The sequence below is a fragment of the Orycteropus afer genome, unplaced genomic scaffold (genome assembly GCF_000298275.1).
Source record: "Orycteropus afer afer isolate SDZICR_OR568_19922 unplaced genomic scaffold, OryAfe1.0 scaffold00011, whole genome shotgun sequence".
NCBI classification, from domain to species: Eukaryota; Metazoa; Chordata; class Mammalia; order Tubulidentata; family Orycteropodidae; genus Orycteropus; species Orycteropus afer.
In genome coordinates, this window is record NW_006921598.1 from 11,157,406 (window position 1) to 11,178,580 (window position 21,175).

Sequence of the window (21,175 nt, forward strand, 5' to 3'; positions counted from 1 at the left end):
GGTTTATCATTTTTCTTTGAGGTTACCCTGTGATTTATAATTTTCTCCCTGAGTTTAGAACAGCCCATTCTATCTTGCAACTCTCTTGACTTCCTCACCATTTAGAAGTTCTGTAACACAGAACTGTAACACAGTATTTTCCCTCTTTTTGGTTTGTAGTTGGCCTCATTTGCCAATTGAAGTCTCTGGTTCCCTGTTTACAATCTTGTAAGCTTATTTTACTTTGGATATGTCCATAGCTATGTTTCTGGATTATGTCATCTTGTTTATTAATGGTCGGTTGTTGTTTGCTATTTTTGGTTCTCTGTTCATAGGACTTCGTTTAGTATCTCTTGTAGGGTTGGTCTGGTTTTAACAATTTCCCTTAGTTTCTGCTTAGCTGAAAATCTCCTAATTTTACCATCCTATTTAAGGGACAATTTGCTGGGTATATAATTCTAGGACGAAAATTTTTCTCTTTCAGGGTTTTATATATACCATCCTATTGCCTTCTCGCTTGCATGGTTTCTGCTGAGAAATCAGAGCTTATTCCTACTGGTTGTCCTTTTTAAGTAACTTTGTTTTTCCCATATTGCTTCCAGGATTCTATTTTTTTGTCTTTGGTTTTGATGAGTTTAATGATGATATGTTCTGTGATTTTCTTTTGGGGTCTGTCCTGTTTGGGGTTCATTGGACTTCCTGAATGGATATATTTTCATCTTTCATCATATCAGGCAAGTTGTCCTCCAACAAATCTTCTCAGTCATTTTATTTTTCTCTTCCTGTTCTGGAATTCCAGTGACATATAGGTTACTCCTTTTGTTGGTACCCCATATGAACCTTACTTAGGCTTTCTTCATTTTGTTTTGATCTTTTTTTCTGATTATCGCTTTCCAAAGAAGTATTCAGGTATTTGTGTTCACTCTCATTAACTGTCTTCCATTGCATCAGTTCTGCTCCTTTGCCCTTTCAACATGTTAATCTATTTCTGACAATTTAGTATTAATCTTCTGGATTTCTATCTGTAGATTTTAAAATCATTTCTAATTTTTCATTTGTCATTTTGTTCTTGTATTTTCTTCCAGAATTCTTCTAGGGTTTTGTCAGTGTTTTCTTTGGTCTGTCTCTCAATTCTTTGAAGATAAATAAATGTAACTCTTGTAATTCCTTCTCAGAGAGTTCCAATGCTGCTGCTTCCTCAGGGATGTGTTGTGGGTCTGTATCCTGCTCCTTTGTTTCTACCCCTTTATCTTGCTTCTTTGTGTGGACTGTGAATGGTCTGTTGTGTCCAAGACATCGTGGTAGTGTTGTATTTAGATCTCTGTTAACTGTTTGTGAAGAGCAGCTAAGGGTGAGTCAGGCTCTTCTTGGTGGTTATCGTTGGCCCATTGGTAGAAAAGGAAGTGGAGGCTCTCACTCAGTAAGTGAAGCTGCAGGAGGTGTGGGTGAAGTTGTGTTGTATGGGGGACTTTTGCTGCGTTCCACTCAGTTAGACAAAAATAACAACTGAATAACCATCAAAAAAGTGAAAGCAAATGGACCAAACACACACCATGTAATCACACAGGAACAGTAACCAAAAAAGAAAAAAAGGGAAAAAGAAAAAAAAAAAAAAGCAGTATCTGGGAAGAAAGCAGTAAGAGAAAAAATGTAGAGGAAAATAATGAAGAAAAAAACTGAGAAAAACGCAAAATGAGAAACAAGTAATGAGATTAACCACAAGCAAGAAAAAAAAAATTGCAGCCAGGAACAGGAAAAAAAAAAAAAAAGCTGAAAACTAGGACCTAAGAGGGAAAGAATAAAGAATAATAGTAAAAAGGACAAAAGTAATAATAATAGTTTTAAAACTGACAAAAACAAACACACTAAAAAACAGAAAAAAGAAAAATAAATTGGGGCAGGGCACCTAGGCTCCATCTGAGGACACAGACTGGGATATGGAGTTCCTGCTGGCCCAGAAGGTGGGTGGGAGTAAGGGATGGCCGTACTTCCGTTCACCAAGAGAGTGTGGGATGTAAGAGTAACAAGGGGAATGTCACAGCTTTCCAGTCGTCCGTGTCTGGAATGTCCTTGGGGTTCCCAGCAAGTGGATCCTGTTCTTAAGTCCCTGGAATCTGGGAAAACGCTATTGCTTTAAATACTCAAAATGGTCAAACCACTTGTAAACCTTCAAAATGACTGCGCCTGCCGGACAGACAAAAGTGCCTTCCTCTTTGCTGCTTCCTCTTTTATTCCCCAGCCACCAGAGCAGTCCTCTGTGCAGTCCCTGGGTAACAGGGCTGATTATTAGGTTAATTCTTAGGTCCTACCACCACTCCACAATATCCAGTCTGTCTGTGCCCTCAGGATCGCTGCCAGACCACAGCTCCATTTGTCTCCTTTTTGGTGTTTTCATGTAAATTCTTCTGCTAGTTGGAATTTAGTCCACTTCTATATCCTTCCCTTCAAGGCTTAAGGGTCCAGGATTATCTTCTGTATCTGTGTTAATTGGTTCTCCTTTTCGTTGTTGAAGAGGGTCTGTGCAGTCTTTCTGCCCATTCCTCCATCTTACCAGAACTCTTCGTTGTGGCAAATTGCCATTCATAGACCACTTAGAATGAACTTTCAGAGTGGAGAGGTATCTTTTTATTTCAAGCTTTTTAATAGGTTAGCAAATAAGTCTAGCCCAGGGCATATGTGATTTGAGTAAAACCTGGTCTGTGCTTTAATTACTGAGGACATGTGAGTATCAGATTGAAGTGCCAATTTAGAATTGTTTCACTATATATCTTGGATTTGCAGAGTATAGATCTATTAGGGAAGGGCTCTAGTAGCACAGTGGTTAAGGCATTCGGCTGCTAACCAGAAAGGTCAGTGGTCTGGGACCCACCAGCCAACTCCGCAAGAGAAAGATAAGACAATCTACTTTGAAGGGTTTGAGTCACTATGAGTCTGAATGGATTTAATGGCAGTGGGTTTAGTTTTTTTCAGTATTTTGGGAAGGTATTTTACCAGTTGTGTAATTAACATACATCTTTATTTATAGAACAATATGATGCATTTGTGAAGTTTACGCATGATCAAATAATGCGACGATATGGAGAACAGCCTGCTAGTTGTAAGTATTTCATTTTTGAAGTTACAAACTGAAAAACAAGATAATCTTTTAAAGAAAAGACATTTATTTATTTTCATATCCAAAAATAGATTTTAACAAAATTTTTGAGAAAAATCATGTAGAAAATAGACAACAGACTTGACAAGGCTTACTCTTGTTACTAAGGGGGCAAAAGGAGCTCTGGTAGCATAGTGCCTGAGGCACTTGACTGCTAACCAGAAGGCTGGCGGTTCAAACCTAAACCAGCCACTCCTCAGGAGGAGGGTTGGACAATCTACTTCTGTAGTGATACTGCCTCCAAAACTCAAGGAGAGGTCGCTGTGCATCAGGGCCGACTGAACGGCACATAACAACAACAAGGGGGCAGTATCGGGGATGAGGATTTGGTGTGTATTTGAATTTTGACCCAGTATTTGCACTGTCTTTTCTCCTCCCATTCAGATGTTTCATGAATCAAGTTTTCTGCAATCGTGGGCTGCCTTGTTCCTTGTTGAGTTGTCCAAGAGGTCTCAATTATGACATGCAGCAATGCCAATACCCCCTGTGAATACAGGTTATTTCGAGCTTTTCGTCAGTGGCAGCCACTCTTAGGCAGCAACTGGTTTTGGAAATTTCCTTGATGTCACTACCACCTGGATGTGGACGTTTGCTACCTGTATTAATGCCAGTGGCCTCATTTGCTGTATCATTACAATTTGGCTTCTTATATTAATGATATGTTTGAAAAGGATTAAAGCTGGTATTCTAGAACATGCCTTTTACTGTGTGTAAATAAAACTGTAGAATGACACTTCAGACTGAAGTTAGTGTGATTTTTTTTTTTTCCTCCCACTGCAACCAAGTTGTAACCAGTTATTAATAATTTAGAATGTAATTCCAGGACATTGTTAAGCAAAGAGCCTGTAAAATGGGTGGAGGAGGAGGGTATTCTATATTTTGGGACTTCTTAGGTTTATGAATGGGTTTATATGATTTCTTTTGGTAGTTTTTATTTATTCTATCAGTCTTCTTAACAAATGTTGCTGCATTCCCCTCCCCCCAGTGTATCATTATTTTACTGCCCTTATAGTACTGGAATTCAGTTGAAAGAATAAAGCATTTCTTTTAATCTGCTTGTTTTTTAATGAACAGATGGATGCGTAGTATGTGAATAAAGTCAGTGCTTTAAATGTAAGCATTTTCCAGAAATGAAATGAAGTCAATCTTAATATGCCATATTGTCTAAGATTTGTGTGCTATTATAAAACTTGAGTTCTGATTCTAAACTACTTCTATAACTCCACATTCTTTTAATTCCTATAACTGCATTATAGAATGTTCGGTACATAACAGAGCAGTTTCACAGCTGTTGAGTTTTGCCTCAAAGAATTTTTGCCTAAAGTAGAATCCAGTTGTGGTTTTTGTTAGTGATTTGATATGTGAAAGTGTAAAACAACATATTTAGCTCATTTTCCATACAAAGTGGCTTAAGTTTCCTGCAATGATGGGATCAAAACAGTGATTTTTGTTGTTGAATTATAATAATAGCACATTTCCACTAATTAAATAAATCATGAATGTACTGGGAAGTACTCTTTTACAATTCACCTAATTAGTAAAACAAATTAAGAAACAGACTTTTTTTCTTTTTAGCTTTGGTGATTATATTTCATCAATTCTTTTTTTAAAATGAGCCCAAAAAGTGGTGTTGAGCTTTCACAAGATTCCCAAGTAATTCATGTGGCCATTAGTATCTGAGAAGCATTGGTATAGTGATCTAGTACATGGATGGATTCTCAGCCTCAGCACTACTGACATTTTGGGCTGGACAAATCTTTGTTGTGAGGGGCTGTTCTGTGCAATGTGGGATGTGTCACAATATCTCTGGCCTCCATAGGAGAGTTTGTGGGTGGCACAAATGGTGAAATGCTCAACTACTAGCCAAAAGGTTGGTAGTTAGACCCCCACCTAGAGATGCCTTGGAGGACAAGGCCTGGTATCTGCTGCCAATAGGTCATAGCCTTAAAATCTTCACGGAGTTGTATTCTGCATGCCTGGGGTTACCATGAGTTGGAATCAACTCCATGGCAACTAACAACAGATGGCTTCTATCCATGAGATGCAAGTAGCATAGCTGATCCCACTGTAGCTACTGTGTTAATCCATCTTACTGTTTTGGCTACCTGCTGCCGCTCTGATAGTAATATACCACAAATGGGATTACTTTGTAACAAACAGGAGTTTATTTTCTTGCAGTTTGGAGGCTTTAAGTCTCAGTTCAAAGTGCCAGGCTCTTGGGGCTCTGGGTGAAAGCCCCTCAAACCTGGGCTTCAGCTCTGCTCCTTGCTCCCAGCCCAGTGGAGCTGGAGGCTTTTCTTCACTCAGCTATTGGCTGCTGAGGTAACCCCATGTATGTCAGAGTAAAATTCTGCTCCATAGGATTTTCAGTGGCTGATTTTTTGAAAAAAAAAAAAAAACTTCACCAGGCCTTGTGAGTTACCTCTGTGTAGAATTAAACCTCCAACCTTTTTGTTAAGCACCCGAAATATTAAATGTTCACCACCCAGGGCCTTGTTAGTAGATGCCATTGAGTTGGTCCTGACTCATACAGCAACCACCATGTACAACAAAACCCTGCGGTCCTGTGCCATACCCACAGTCATTGCTGTGTTTGAGCCCATTTTTGCAGCCACTATGTCAGTCCATCTTGTGTGGGTGTTGCTCTTGTTTGCTGACCCTCTACCAAGCATGATACCCTTCTCCAGGAACCAGTCCTTCCTGATAACACGGCTAAAGCATATGAGATGAAGTCTCATCCTTGATCCTAAGGAGCATTCTGGCTGTACTTCTCCCAAGACAGATTGGTTCTTCTGGCCTTGGTATATTCAGTATTCTTCACCAGCACTATTATTCAAAGGCATCAATTCTTCTCTTGTCTTCCTTGTTAGGCAACTTTTGCATAAATGAAGTAGCTGAAAATGCCGTGGCATGGGTCAGGTGTACTTTAGTCTTCAAAATGACATCGTTGCTTTTTAACGCTTTTAAAGAGGTCTTTTACAGCAGATTTGCACTGGGCAATGTCATTTGATTTCTTGACTGCTGGTTCCATAGGTGTTAAATGTGGATCCACATAAATCCTTGACAACTTCAGTATTTTTTTGTTTGTTTGTTTATTGATGTTGCTTGTTGGTGTAGTTGTGAGGATTTTTGTTTTCCTTAAGTTGTGTAATCCATACAGAAGGCTGTAATCTTTGATCTTCATCAATAAGTGCTTCAGATCTGAGTATGATGAAAAGATACAGCCCTGACGCACACCTTTTTAAACCACACAGCATTCCTTTGTTCTATTCAAAGGACTGCATTTTGGTCTATGCACAGGTCCTTCATGACCACAATTAAGTGTTATGGAGTTCCCATTCTTTGAAATGTTATCCATAATTTATGATCCACATAAAGACCTTTGCATACTCAACAAAACACAGATGAGAGTCAGTCTGGTGGTAATCTCTTGTTTTCAGCAACATGCACATGATATCAATAATGCTATCCCTTGTTCCACATCCTCCTGTAAATCCAGCTTGAATTTTTGGCAGTTCCTTGTCAATGTATTGGTGCAAACGTTTTTTGAAGTACCTTCAGCAAAATTTTGTGTGTGATATTAATGATTAAAAAAAAAAAAAAGCACTGCCATCAAGTCAGTGCCAACTCATAGCGACCCATGTTGGGTTTTTGAGGCAGTAAATCTTTATGGAAGTAGATTGCCCAGTGTTGCTTCCATGGAGTGGCTGGTGGATTTGATAAGTATGTGCTCTGGTTAATCAGAAATTTATTGAATACATTTCAGTAACATAAATACAGCATCGTAAGAGAATGGATTGCATTTTACTAAGAGCAATCAATGACTGTCAACATTAAATTCTGCAGATACTTCCATATTAAAAGCAATTTATGGGAACTTTGGGAATTAAGAAATCCCAAGGCCCTGAGTTAACACTTGGCTGACTGGAAGAGGTTCGTATTTGTACCATTCCAAAGAATGGTACAAATTCTTGTTAGCAGTCAGATACCTTAGGCACTGTGCTACCAGAGCTCCTTATATTAATGATACTGTTCAATAATTTCTACATTCTTTCTACAAATACGAACCTCTTCCAGTCAGCCAGGTGTTAACTCAGGGCCGTGGGATTTCTTAATTCCCAAAGTTCCCTTAAATTGCTTTTAATATGGAAGTATCTGCAGAATTTAATATTGACAGTCATTGATTGATCTTAGTAAAGGCAATCCATTCTCTTACGATGCTGTATTTATGTTACTGAAATGTATTCAGTAAATTTCTGATTAACCAGAGCACATACTTATTTAGAATTATTTTTTGAAGAAGTATATAATCTGAGAAGTAAGTATGGAGGCTTAAAATATCAAAGCCTATGGCAAGAGAACTTGACATGAACCTAAATAAAATGGTTTCCAAATGTGACATTGCGTGAGCATTATCTACAAGAGTTTTTTCTAGGAAAGATTCTGTTTCCATCTCTAGAAACTTCTTTAGAAGAATGGGGGGTGGCAGTGCTGGAACTGTTTAATATGCTCTCTAGAAGATCCACCAGACACTCTGCAGAAGCAAGACTGGGTAATCTACTTCCGTAAAAATTTACCTCCTTGGAAACCCAGTGGGGGTGGCTATGAATTGGAATCCACTTGACGGCAGTGGGCTTTTTTTTTTTTTTTTTAAAGGGGATCTAAGAAATGGTTGGAACTGATGGTTTTTACTTTACTGATCTGTCTGTTCCCTTACTTCAAAATTATAGTCATTGCTGTTCAAAATGAAATAACTGTTTTAAATGTATTCTACTCAAGTGCCTAATTGTCCTGCCTACGGCTTCAGCATTTGCCCCTTAATAGCACGCACTAGATCCAAATCTCCATCTCCTTCAAAGCCACAAGTCCAGCAGTCCTCTCCTCCCTGCATCATCTGATTGTTTTCTTTAGTGGCTCATTCCCTATTGTTTTGCTTCCCTTTAGATCAGAACTCAGGGACTTGCTATACTTCTTGCAATTCATCTTCTCCCCTTTGTTTAGGTGTCTTATTAAGGAAAAACTAAAGCATAGGAAAGTTTAAATAGTCCAGTGATCCACTTAAATTGAAGTTATTTTACCATACTTGCTTTATGTGTCTCGAAAGCTGTAGACAAGGCAATATTAAAGGTGGCAGTATTATCACTAACACTTGGAATAATAATTTCCTAATATTGACACTTCTTGGAAGGAAGGTTGGGCAATCTACTTCTGTAGTGATACTGCCTCGGAAACCCAAGGAGGGGTCGCTATGAGTCTGGGCTGACTCGACGGCATATAACAACAAAACAACAACAATACTGACATACAGCCCATACTTACATTTTCCTACCGGTACCCAGAATGTCTTTTGGGCAACAGTGCCTCCAAGGATGATCTTACGATTTTCCTATTACATCACACGATGACTGTAGAGCTTTTCCAGGATCAGTGACTTGGCCAGGTCATCTGATAGGCAATGCATTATTAGGCTGTTGACCTCAGTACTCCACTACTTTATTAAGTCACTAATGACTCCCACATTTCTGAATCTAATCAACATCTGATCTTCACAGTTGCCTGCCTTGTGTGATACCACATTTGCCTGATTTTCCTCCTACCTACTGGCTTCTCCATCTATCCTGTGTTCCCAGACAGTCTTCATTTCCCTGAACTTTAATACATAGGCAAACCTCAGGGCTCTATCTTGAGCTCCTTGCTTCATCTGTCGACACTGGTGTCACTAAGGGGGTGTGGACCCCATTGGTTGACACTGTCAGGGAATGACACCAAAATGACTAAAATTTTTGTGCAGTGTTTCAGCAGAAATATATTTTTGTAAAAATATCCCTGTAAGATCAGGTTTGCTGGTCTGATAAGAGCCTGGTGGAACCCCTGAGACTATGGGCCCTAGTTGCCCTTCAGGTCTGGAATTTAACTCACTCTTGTGGCTTCCAGCCAAACAAAAGACAGGGTATGAGCTGAACATTGACATTAAGTAGATACACTCCTTGGAGAGATCAGTCATGGGAGAACAGAAGGGCTGTGTATGTACAGGGAGACAAGGTGGGGGGCAGGAGTGCATGGGAGGGAAGGACACAGGGAAGAGGTAACTATCGGGAGGAAGTGGGAGAAAAGCTGTTACATTGTGGGAGATTGCAGTCAATGTCATGAGACAAACTGTATGTGAACTGCTGTATGTAAAATAAATTTGCACTGTAAACTTTTTCACCTAAATCACATTAAAAAAAAAAAATCCCTGTAGTTAGTTAAACCAGCATTTTTTGTAAGCCCAGCTTACATGTATCAGTATACCTACAAGAGTAAAACTATGCTAATTTACTTTTTAAACCTTTCAATGCCATCTGGTTAGAGCTGTCATTATTACCCAATTACAATGATGCTTTAAATCACTAACACATGCTAAAAGTTGCTATTTTCGCTGAATTTGTCAAGTTTTCTGATGTTTTCGTTACAATACTGTGGTAATTAGTATTTGTGAACCTATATCATTTTTCAGAATGAAGTAGTAATTAAAGGCAAAGAAGGCGAAAAATCAAAAAAGACTTCCGCTGTTACTAACAACATTGTGACTAATTATGTACAAAGACTTTACAAAACAGTTTTTTGTTAGTATTCATATAATCTAAGAAGTATTACACTGAAGCAATTTATAACTATATCATATTATACTATGATTAAAATTGATAATAAAAATTACTAAGGATTCTATATGGTTTAGTATGGAAGGAGGTCCATGGAGGGTGTGTGTGTGTGTGTGTGTGAGAGTGACACTACGAGTTACCACACTGGATAACACCAGTCCTAGTGATGCCATGTCCACATTCACTTAATCACATCTAATTTTAAAGACAGTGCTCTCAACTCTGGATTATCTTTACCTGCCTGTGTGATAATGTCTCAAAATTATGTCCAAAACCGTTTTTGTTGCTTAAACTTGTTTTCCTGTCACCCCCAACTCAGTCAGTGGCAATTCCATTCTTGTAGTTTCTCAGCAAAATCCTTAGCCCTGAACTCTTCAAATCCTTCCTCTGAAACAGGTTCCAACTAAAACCTCACGGTCTCTATTGCTATTACTCTAAGACATTATCATGTCCTGCCTGGATTACTCAGAGGGTTCCTGGCTGGTCTTTGCTGTCTCATTTGTGTCTCCTTACCCATCCCATTCTTTTCTCATAGTAGTCATGTCTATAGCTGACATGTCTTGGCGTCCTAAGTCAAAGACAACAATGGTCTACCAATTGCTGTTGACTCCAACTCATGGCAACCCCATGTGTATCAGCAGAAATGTGCTCCGTAGTTGATGACTGCTTTTTCAGAAGTAGATCACTAGGCCTTTCTTCTGAGCTACTTTTGGGTAGACTCTAACTGCCAACCTTTTGGTTAGCAACTATTTACACCCTTAGGGCCATCTACAATGGTCAGTTACTAGCTAGCTGCCTTCTTGTAGGCCCGACTCTTGGTGACCTCATGCACAACTGAACAAAACACTATCTGGTCCCGCACCATCACCATGATCAGTTGTGTATCAGATTGTTGTGATCCACAGGGTTTTCACTGACCTTTGGAAGTTGATCTGCCAGGCCATTCTTCCTAGTCTGTCTTAGTTGGGAAATTCAACTGAAACCTGTTCAGCATCATAGCAACATGCAAATCTCCATTAACCGACATGGAGTGGTTGCATATGAAGTACACTGGCCGGAAATGAAGCCAAGTCTACGTGGAAGGCTACAATTCTACCATTACTGCGCCAACAGTGGTCTACAGAGCCCTAAAGTAGCTGTAGTCCTCCCTCACGTCATTCAACTATTCTCCTTCTTGTTCATTCTGCCTTATATTGGCCACCTTGCTGTTTTTCTAAAGGAATTTGGGAGTTTACTTTGATAGGAGTCTGCAAACTCCTGCCTAGGGGCCATTGTTACTGTTGTTCATATATTTCCTTTTTGCTCAAATGTTATCTGAGAATTGCAGCCTGACATCTTAGTTCTATTTACCTTGCTGAATGTTTTTTTCTATAACATATGAAATAAAGGTGTACTCCCTCTGCTAGAATGCAGTGAGAGCAGGGGTATTTGTTCACAAGTGCCTAATAGTGCCTGGCACATAGTAGGTGCTCAATGAATATTTTTAAAAATGAATTCAACCTGCAATTCAATTACTTAAGGGTTTTCAGGTTAGTCTTATAGTGTATCAAAATACCCAGTTGTAGTTTGATTACTGCTATACTGCAGAATTGAGCTAACGCTTCATAGAGGGACTTGAAGGCTTGGTACTCCAGGAGGGATTACCATAAATGAGCTTCATGTTTTAATTTTACAGCTCATTGGAGTATTTGAAAAAAAAAAAAAAAAAAACCACTGCCACTGAGTTGATTCCAACTCATAGCAACCCTATAGGGTTACCAAGGCTGTAAATCTTTATAGAAGCTGACTGCCTTGTCTTTCTCCCACAGAGTGGCTAGTGGGTTCAAACTGCCAACCTTTGGGTTAGCATCCCAATCTCTTAACCACAGTCCCACCAGAGCTCCTCATCACTGGAGTATAGACTATAGAAATAGGATTGTTTCTATCCTTCTATCAAGTAGTTAGTGAGGAAAAATCAAAGTGGTTTTTGCATGAAATAAGTACTTACGTTCCATGAATTCAACTAAATGTTCAGCAAAGGAAAGGAAAAGTAAACCAGGGTTACTTAATTCTAACTCACTGAACCTATGCCTTAGACAAAGTGAAACTGCTGGTCTGGGTAGGCCTGGTTCTTCTGCACCCTGTAGTGCAAGCATCTTGCTGTATGAGTCTACTGTTTACAGATAGCTTCTAATCACTGACTTTATCTGGTGCTCAGCTGCGCTCTTTGAAAGCTAGAGAAATCACACTGTACATACTGATGGTACTCATGTAAACATGACACAGAATATTGGAAAACCTTCCCCATTGCTGACTGCCTCATCTAAACAGGCAATAGATGGAACATCCTTCAATTCATTCATGCCTTCTTGTCCATATTAAGTGAACTGCATGGTTGAGGGTACCTTTGACTGGAGGGGAATAGTCTACTAGAATATTGAGAAAAAATTTGAGCTAGTTACTGTAAAGATAAGTCATCGAATCCAATTTCATGCAGTAGAAATTATTTGCTCCAATCATCCAATTGGCAGAGGCTGTACCCCACGCCATTATCCAGGAACCTCTAGGATGACAGAGGCGCTGCCTTTAAATATGGCTTCAAGGTGTCAAAAGCATGTATTTGTCTCATTTTTCTTCCTTAAGGTGGTGGTTGCATTTACATCGCTCAAGAATCTTTTATTTCCAAGCTGACAGATCTCTGTGCATGTGCTTAAATTCTGAGTAACGAATCCTGACATTTTAAATCTGAAGATGGTAAAATATCTAATCTTAACTAATGCTATTCAAATTGTCTTTCCCAAAGCTCTGAAGGTGATAGTGTTGTTTTGTTAGCTGTCCTGACTTAAACCTCAAGTATTTTATAATTGAAGACATGGTAAATATTAAATGCCTTCTGAAGATCTCATCTGATTGAAGATCAACAGTACATATCAAATGCTTTCTGAATATCTGTCTCTTGGAGTAACAGGTGGTTAGTACTTGTAACTTAACCAGGACTAGACTGTAAGCTCCTTCAGTGATGGAGAAGCACCCACTGGGCTTGACATTCATTAGCAGTGTATTAACAGCATATTTTTTCCTCACCATTTCCTGATATAAATTCTATCAACTCTAAGAAATATGAGACAGATGGAATTCATGAAGCTAGTTTTATAGTGTTATTGTTAGTTGCTGTCAAGTCACTTTTGACTCACAGGGACCCCATGCGTGCCGAGAAGAACTGCTCCAGTTTTCTGCACCTTTTTTGGAAGCAGAGTAGCAGGCTTGTCTTCCCAAGTGTCCATGGGTGGGTTTGAACTGCTAACCTTTCAGGTAGTAGTAGAGCACTTAACCTTTGTGCCACCCAGGGATTCCTACTTTTATTAACAGTCCTCCTGAAGAGTGACATTTTCAAAATGTACATTTATAAGAAATGTTTCATGTCACTCAAATTAATAGGAAAGCAATGGTCAGGATTCTAAATCTACCTTTTGTCTTACAATCTTACCATTGAGATACTTTTAAATCTATTTAAAAAATACCAAGAGTAAATATAAGAATGCCCTATAAACCCACTATCTAGATTTAATAAATATTAAGTTTTTATTAAAGAAGTAAAAAGTTATAGATGTAGTGAAAGCTACTCTATCCCTTCTTTCATCTACAAAGAACTCCTTTTCTGAACTGCTTTTCTCCTATTTGATACTTCTTATGTATGAATCCATAAACAATAGATACTGTGAGTTTAGATGAATGTTGTAAGTTTTAAAAAACTTACGGCATGTACTGCATATTTTTTCTCCTTATTTGTTAATGTGTAAATTTAATGCATTTATTTGTTATATATCCCCCTAATGGCAGATAAGTAAATTAAAAATTTCCATTACAAATAATGCCACTGTGAACATCCTTGTGCATAAGGATGAAAATGTAAATATTTCCTCTAGGGCAGATTCTTGGGAAGAGGGATTGATAGGTCACAGGGTATATATACTATCATCATTTATATCAAGTATATAAATCTCCAAAATGACCAATTTGCATTCTCTCTATTCCAGATGAGTTTTCCCACTGTTCTCCACAAGTGTTTGAAACAGTAGGAACTAGGTAATCACAATTCATCAAGCCTTTGGACAGAATTTTGTTTATAAGAAATACTAGGGATACAGGAAGAAGCTGCACTTGGTCAGACTCAATTCAAAAGCAACATTTTTTTTTTTAAGTTAAAGTCTTGTAAAAATAATTCTCTTAGAACTTTTCTGCTTTATTTTTTAACTTACTGTGATTTGGGCAAAATTTTACAAAGCAGATTCATTTTACATTCAACAGTTCATACACATTGTTTTGTGACACGGATTATAACCCCCAGGGTGTAACAGCTCTCTTCCCACTTCCTCCCTATGGCTACCCTTTCCCTGTGTTCTTGTTTATGCATTCCTGCCTCCCTAGCTTTCTCCCTGTGCCCTTCTGATCTCCCATGGTTGACTGTTCTAAGGAGTGCCTCCCTGGTGTAGTTGTTCAGCTGGTAGGTCTGTCCACTGTTTGGCTATAAGTTACCACGGGAGCAAGTCCAAATTTCAGGACTGAAGGATGATTAGGGGCCACAGTCTCGGGTTTCACCAGTCTCTATTCAACCAGCAATCCTGGTCTTTTTTTTGTTCCACATTTTTCTCCTGCTCTATCCAGGATCTCCAATTTTGATCTTTTGATCCTTTTCCAGGTGGTTGGCAGTGGTAGCTGGGCGCCATCTAATTCTGATTTCAGGGTTGTTCACATAGGCTGAGGTTCTTCTCATGGTTCATTAGTCCTTTGGATTGTTCCTACACGTCTTTGATTTTTTTCGCTCTTCTTTGCTCCAGACAAGAAGAGACAAACAGTTGCATCTTAGATGGCTGCTTGCAAGTTTTTAAGACCCCAGTCTCTACTCACCAAAGTAGGTTATAGAGCAATGTTCTTGTGCACTATGTTGCACCCATTGAGCTTGATGTCCCCACAACCATGGTCCTGAACCCACAGGCCGAGCAACTCACTCCCTCAAGGTGCTTAGTTGCAGCTAAGAAATTATCCTTCGTTCCGTTCGCTTTGTACTGCATATGGACATTTACACAGCTCGTACAAATACGCATGTAGGAATACTGTGTGATCAACCTATGTATATGTTCATGTGTATATTTCCAGAGCTCTGGTAGCATAGTGCCTAAAGGCACTTGACTGCTAACCAGAAGGCTGGCAATTCAAACCTACCAGCCACTCCTCAGAAGGAAGGTATCACACTTTCGGAGTGATACCGCCTCAGAAACCCAAGGAGGGGTTGCTCTGAGTCAGGTCCACATAACACAAGCCCATACCTGGTCTTCTTGCCTGTTTACTTAAGTATCCACCCACAGATCAGTGTTTGGTATTACTGATAATGCAGTCTTGTGTATGTAATACTATTTACTTTTACTGTCTGTACCTTTTGTACATCTCTCCCATCTTCCTCTTCCTTAGTGATATTGTGCTGCTCACACACTTTATTTTATAGGTTTAATATTCTGTTAAGCCTAACCCACTGCCACTGAGTTGATACTGACTCATAGCTACACTGTAGGGCACAGAACTGCCCCAGAGGGTTTTCAAATACTGTAATCTTTATGGGAGTGGACTGCCAACTGGCTGGTAGGTTTGAACCACTGACCATTCAGTTAGCAGCTGTGGTAATTAAGGTTATGTGTCAACTTGGCTGGGCCTGGTTTGGAGTGGCTGGGTAGCTGGATGTAGTTACTCCCCATAGTGAGGTTGGTAATCAGCTCCATGGTAGAATCTCCTGGAACAGCTGAGTAGCTGCCTTAGGGCTGTGGTTTGCTTTCAGTATATAAGAAGCATTGAGAAAGGTCTGCAGGTTTTGGCACACGTGGACCCTGCATGTAGCCAAGTCTTCATTTAGCAGCCTGCCATGTTTCCTGCTGATCTTGAGACTGTCTGTGGACTTGAACTAGTAGTCTGCCATGTTGTTTGGTAATATTGGGACTGTGCCATTTTACACGTCAACCTTGGGCTTGTGAGCCTCAGCAGCCAGCAGCTGCCTGAGTTGAAGAGATGCCTCTAGCTTCAGTGGGCCGGGAACAAGAGGCAGAGCTGAAGTCCAAGGTCAGGGGGCTTTCATTTAGCCCCCAGAGCTTGGCACTCCGAACTCAGACTTCTAGCCTTTAAAACTTGTAAGAAATAAACTCCTGTTTGTTAAAGCCACCCATTTGTGGTATTTTCTGTTAGAGCTGCATGAAGTAACCAAAACAGCAGCTGAACTCTTAATCAGTGTGCCACCAGGGCTCCTTTTTGTCAACCTAAACCAAACTCACTGCCATGGAGTCAGAGCTGACTCATAGCAACCCTTCCTTAGGTTTCCAAGGCGGTATCACTACGGAAGTAGATTGCCCAGGAAGTATATTGCCCAACTTTCCTTCCGAGGAGTGGCTCATGGGTTTGAACTGCCAGCCTTCTGGCAAGCAGTCAAATGCCTTAGGCACTATGCCACCAGAGCTCCCTTTGTCAATCTAATGGGTGTTAAATAGTATCACAAAGTGGTTTTAATTTGCATTTCTTTTATTACTAACGAGGTTAAGCATCTTTTAAGTTTATTGGTTATGTTTTCCTGTTTTGTATATTGTGCTTTTTTATCCTTGGCCAATTATTCTATTGGATTGCTCTTTTTTTGTCATATTCTTGATTTGTAGTGCTGCTAATTTAAATGTATCCAAATTTAGGTATGGTTTTGTACACACATATATAAAACCAAAAACCAACTCACTGTCATCAAGTCGATTCCAATTCACAGCAACCCTCATTGGGTTTCCGAGGTGGTAAATCTTCACGGAAGTAGATTGCCCAGTCTTCCTTCCTTGTTTATATATATAAATGAAAAACCTTTTCTCACCCTTGAGATTTAAAACTATTTTCTTCTAAAAGTCTGCTTTTTCCCATTAGGACTTTAATCCACACAGTCATTATTTTTTGTATGAGGTAAAACAGGGATATGGATAGCCAATGGACATAATAATTCATTGAAATATTTCCCACAGATTTGTTACATATCAAGTTCCCCTATGATTTTTCATTCTATTCTGATTCACTGGTCTTGTCTGTCTGTCCCTACAGCAAGAACCACACTGTGTGAATTCCTGTATCTTTATAAAAAGTCAAGATATCTCATAGGGCACTGTCTCTCATTTTTTCTTTAAAACTGTCTTGATGCTTGCTTATCAGTTTTACAATGTGTGGTCTCTTGTTTATGGAAAAACTTGGGAGTTTTGGTTGGAATTGCACAGTATTTTTGGGCTTATTTAGGGAAGAACTGACATTTCAACATTGAGTCAAACTTAACATCTATTTATTAGGTCTTTTTCTATTTTTTCAATAAAATTCTATAATTTTCTCCCAAAAGTCTTATCCGTCTCTTCAAAGATGACCAGTTTTCACTGATGTATATAAAATTCCTAACACTGAATAAGCAATTGCTGGAAAGTAGGACGACTATCAACTTTATCTCTTGTGATTTTGGAAAATTATTAATATGTAGATTTCTTTTTATGTACAAAATCTTAGATTTCTTCTTTGATCATGAATACTTGGAAATATTAAAAAATTCCCAAATATATGTTTAGAATTACAAACATAACGCTAACAAAGTTTTAAAGTCTGAACATACTTTCCCATATTAACATGTTACTGATGCCCAGTAATTTTACAATTTGCATCTTGATTTTATACCTTCTTAGGATTCCCCCAGCTTTTGTTATTGATTTCTAATTTTATTGCACTGTGGTCAGAGACTACAGGCTCTATGATTTGAATCTGTATTATTTGTTGAGATTTGTTTTGTGGCTCAGTACATGGTCATAGTACTGAGAATGTGGGAGATCCTGACATCGAGGATTATGTGTTCACAGTGTTTCAACTGGTCTGCACAAGTTTTTAATGTTAATCTATTTACCTGTGGTTCTTGCATCATGTAGCTAGTAATATTTCAGAACAAACAGCTAACTGTTTGTGGCATATGATTTGCTACGGGATGGATACTGGAATAGTTCTGGTGGTACAGTGGTTAAGGCATCTGGCCCCTAACCAAAAGGTCGACAGTTTGAACTCAACAGCTGCTCCATGGGAGAGCGATGAGATGGTCTGCTTGCATAAATAATGACAGCCTTAGAAACGCTATAGGGCAGTTCTACACTCTCCTGTAGGGTCACTCTGAGTCAGAATTGACTTTATGGCAGTGGATTTTATTTTTGGCTTTTATAGGAAACTGAATTTTATTCTCTGATACAGAGCCCTGGGAAGAGACAAATGTCCTTGCTTTTTCCTTGGGCAGAAATAATGTTCCTTCTCCTGTATTCAGAGAGAACAGACCTTCAACTTCATGCATGGTGTCTGTTGCAGTCCCTCACTGTGTGTGGGCACAGAGCCACTTCTATCCTTGCAGGCTATACATTTTCTGCTCCGGCCTGCAGTTGACTATTTCTGAGCTCTTGGGATTTCGTTCTGTTTAGTTTTGGCAACATTCTGACAATCTGTCTTGAGGACAGATTTCAGCCAGCAATGTTATGGGTGGGTGTGGACGGGAGTTATCCATTGATGTTACCTCCATCCATCATCTTGCCAGAGATCTAGGATATTCTTTATTCTAAACCCATGACACTTCCTTTTATACTCTGGAATTTAGTTTTAGTTATATATTAATTTTGTCCTCAAAGACAAAAAACCATGAAACCAAATACCTGTAATTACATGGCTAGTCCTGTTTGTTAACAAAAGCAGTTTTTACGGGACTTGGATGTTTTTCCCCCAGATAAATACTTGCATAGGGTAATTTCTGTATGTTAGTGAGCAGTCTTCAGAGAGGTCTCAGAATTCTCTTGGTAGTCAATAGGGCTTGGAACTGCTTCAAAACGGTTCAAAGCTCTAGCAGTAAAACATTAAATACTGAGCCTTACTTATCCTTGTTTCATTTTATCTTGACCAGAGATCAGGTATCATTTAACTTGGGCCTTACTGTGCAATGTGATTTCTAAAGACCTTACTAGCTCTTAAAACTCCACGATGCATCATCCTGAAGTAGAACATTTACTGCCTTTGAGCATAAAGCCAAAAAGTTTGGGACCTTTTAAGTTGTAAGACTAAAGGAAATGGGGAGGAAGAGGCAGTTAGAACCTGTAGTCACCAGGAGAAATAAACCTATAGGATATTCATGCTACTTATATATGTTACTAAGGAGCTTTGGGGGGGTAGTGGTCAAGGCATTTGGCTGCTAACCAAAAGGTAAGTGGTTCGTACCCACCAGCTGTTCCCCAGAAGAAAGATGAGGCAGTCTGTGTCAGTAAAGATTTACAGCCTTGGAAACCCTATGGGTGTCTCTTGATGGAAGTAGGTTTATACATGTTCCTAGATTGAGGAATGCCAATGCAAGAAACTGGGGAAGAAGGAATGAGAACTTCTAAAGCAACTGCAAGTAATTTATACTCCCAGGTAAATGAATTTATTACATTTATACACTAAATATGCTCAAGAACAATTCACTTATAATTTAGTAACTGAAAGTTATAGCCATAATGGGAGAGAGCTTTTAGTTACAACATAAGAGTGTTATTTGTTGGATTCTAAAGTATTCCAAAGATATTTTTATATACACCTGTTTGGAGTTAACACATGTCTATTTTCTGGTTGAACATCACGTGGGGATAACACATTTCTCACCAAAATAGACTCCTACAGTGGTATGTAAATATGACTAGTCTCCCTTGTTTTCCTCCTAAACAAAACATGATCCTTCTGGCTTCAGTCCTTTGCCTTCTAGCAGCCTCCCCATGTTAGCCTTGCCACATGATCAGTCTTCTGTTTGGTAGGTTTTATAAATCCTAAAAGTTCTAGTTCAGAAACAGCTCTAATAAACCGAGCACTGGAAGCAGTAGCTAAGGAAATTTGCCAACTTGTATTTTTGACAAAAAGATGCTAAAACCTCAAAGCTAAAATATTAGTTGGTAAACTGAAGTAGACAGTTCAAATATACACTCCTAAATGAAACCTTACTGGAAAACATTCAGTATGATCAAAAATCTGTTGTCAATAACATGAATGAAAAAGTGCTCAATGCTTACCTGAATTGAGTTTCTTTCACACAGTATGAAAACACCCCTCCCTCCACCTTCTAAAAGTACATTAACAGCCTTAGAAGAACAGAGAATTTAATACTGATGATTTCATTATGGGAGAAATTTTAAAAACCTATGCTTAAAATCTTGATATAAATTTCAGACCTAGTGTATTAAGTTTGGCTTTATTTTAGATTAAATTCAGACAAATATTTAGAATATTCTAGAAAAGTATGGTTAATAATAACAAGTAATAAAGGTGTTTAGAGTATGTCTTTAGCAATCTTTCATGCAGATTGGAGAGATGATAAGCTTATATTGTATGTACCTGAACACTGTACAATTGGTTTTAAAAGGATACTGGACAATTTCATTCATTTCTTTTGAAACTGTAGAATTTGCATTCATTTCAGCAGCTGTCACAACTGTTGCAAAGGCCTTTTGAAGGGATGAAACAGAAAACATAAAAATCTGTAAATTGCCCAACATCTTTTCCTAGGCTTCCTTTGACAGTTTTATAATTAAGTCCAGGTCAGGCATTGCTGTAGCTGATTGCTGACAGTTTTTCCATTGCACCAAACTTCAGATTCTCAAAACTAAGCGATGACCACTTTAAACCAGTTACACATTAAGAGAGAATGCCATAGTTTCTCAATAATCTTATGTTTCAAAGAACTAAGACGTGTGCACAGAAAAACAAAGCCAGTCAAAGGAAGCCCTGCATCTTCCAACCTTTCACCCCAGAAAAATGTCTATTTTCTTAGAAGTAGCCAATAATGTTTACTTTTAAATGGTGCCAAGGTATCAGTCAAACAGGGCCTTCAACAGCATAACACTCCTCTGAGGAGGGAAAGAAGAGATTCATTTTAAAGAATAACAACTGCTGTCCAATGCCTACGAGCTCTGGTAGCATAGTGCCTAAGGCACTTGACTGCTAACCAGAAGGCTGGTGGTTCAAATCCACCAGCCACTCCTCAGAAGGAAGGTTGGGCAATCTACTTCCATAGTGATATTGCCTCGGAAACCCAAGGAGGGGTCACTATGAGTCAGGTCCGACTCAACGGCACATAACAACAACAACAACAACAACAACGTCCAATGCCTTGCCAAATATTCTTTGTATCTCTTGATTACTAATCTGTTGTGTAGTCATTTCAATATATACATTTTTTTCTTTTAGGCAACAGGGGAAATGCTAGTTATACTATAATAATATACTTCTTTATTTTGTGGAATAACATGTAACAAACCTAAATTGTTTATAGCTTCTGCTTAATGTTAACTGCTAAATTAGATCATATACTTATTTTGACCTTGCA

The 21,175-nt window shown here is 38.8% G+C and overlaps 2 protein-coding genes across 2 annotated transcripts in view; one reads left to right on the top strand and one right to left on the bottom strand.

Annotated features, from left to right (window-relative positions):
* AKIRIN2 (akirin 2) overlaps nucleotides 1-3,108 on the top strand; it is a 27,253-nt gene extending 24,145 nt beyond the window's left edge. Inside the window, exon 4 of the mRNA XM_007950971.2 lies at nucleotides 3,005-3,108. Within this exon, the coding sequence (XP_007949162.2) occupies nucleotides 3,005-3,108 (104 nt within the window). The remainder of the gene's footprint in view (nucleotides 1-3,004) is intronic.
* A 16,449-nt stretch (nucleotides 3,109-19,557) lies between these two features.
* Nucleotides 19,558-21,175, bottom strand: part of ORC3 (origin recognition complex subunit 3) — an 80,489-nt gene continuing 78,871 nt past the window's right edge. The window contains exons 18-19 of the mRNA XM_007950980.2: nucleotides 20,218-20,294; nucleotides 19,558-19,663 (exon numbers count right to left, since the gene is read on the bottom strand). Coding sequence (XP_007949171.2) covers nucleotides 19,558-19,663; nucleotides 20,218-20,294 — 183 coding nt within the window. The remainder of the gene's footprint in view (nucleotides 19,664-20,217; nucleotides 20,295-21,175) is intronic.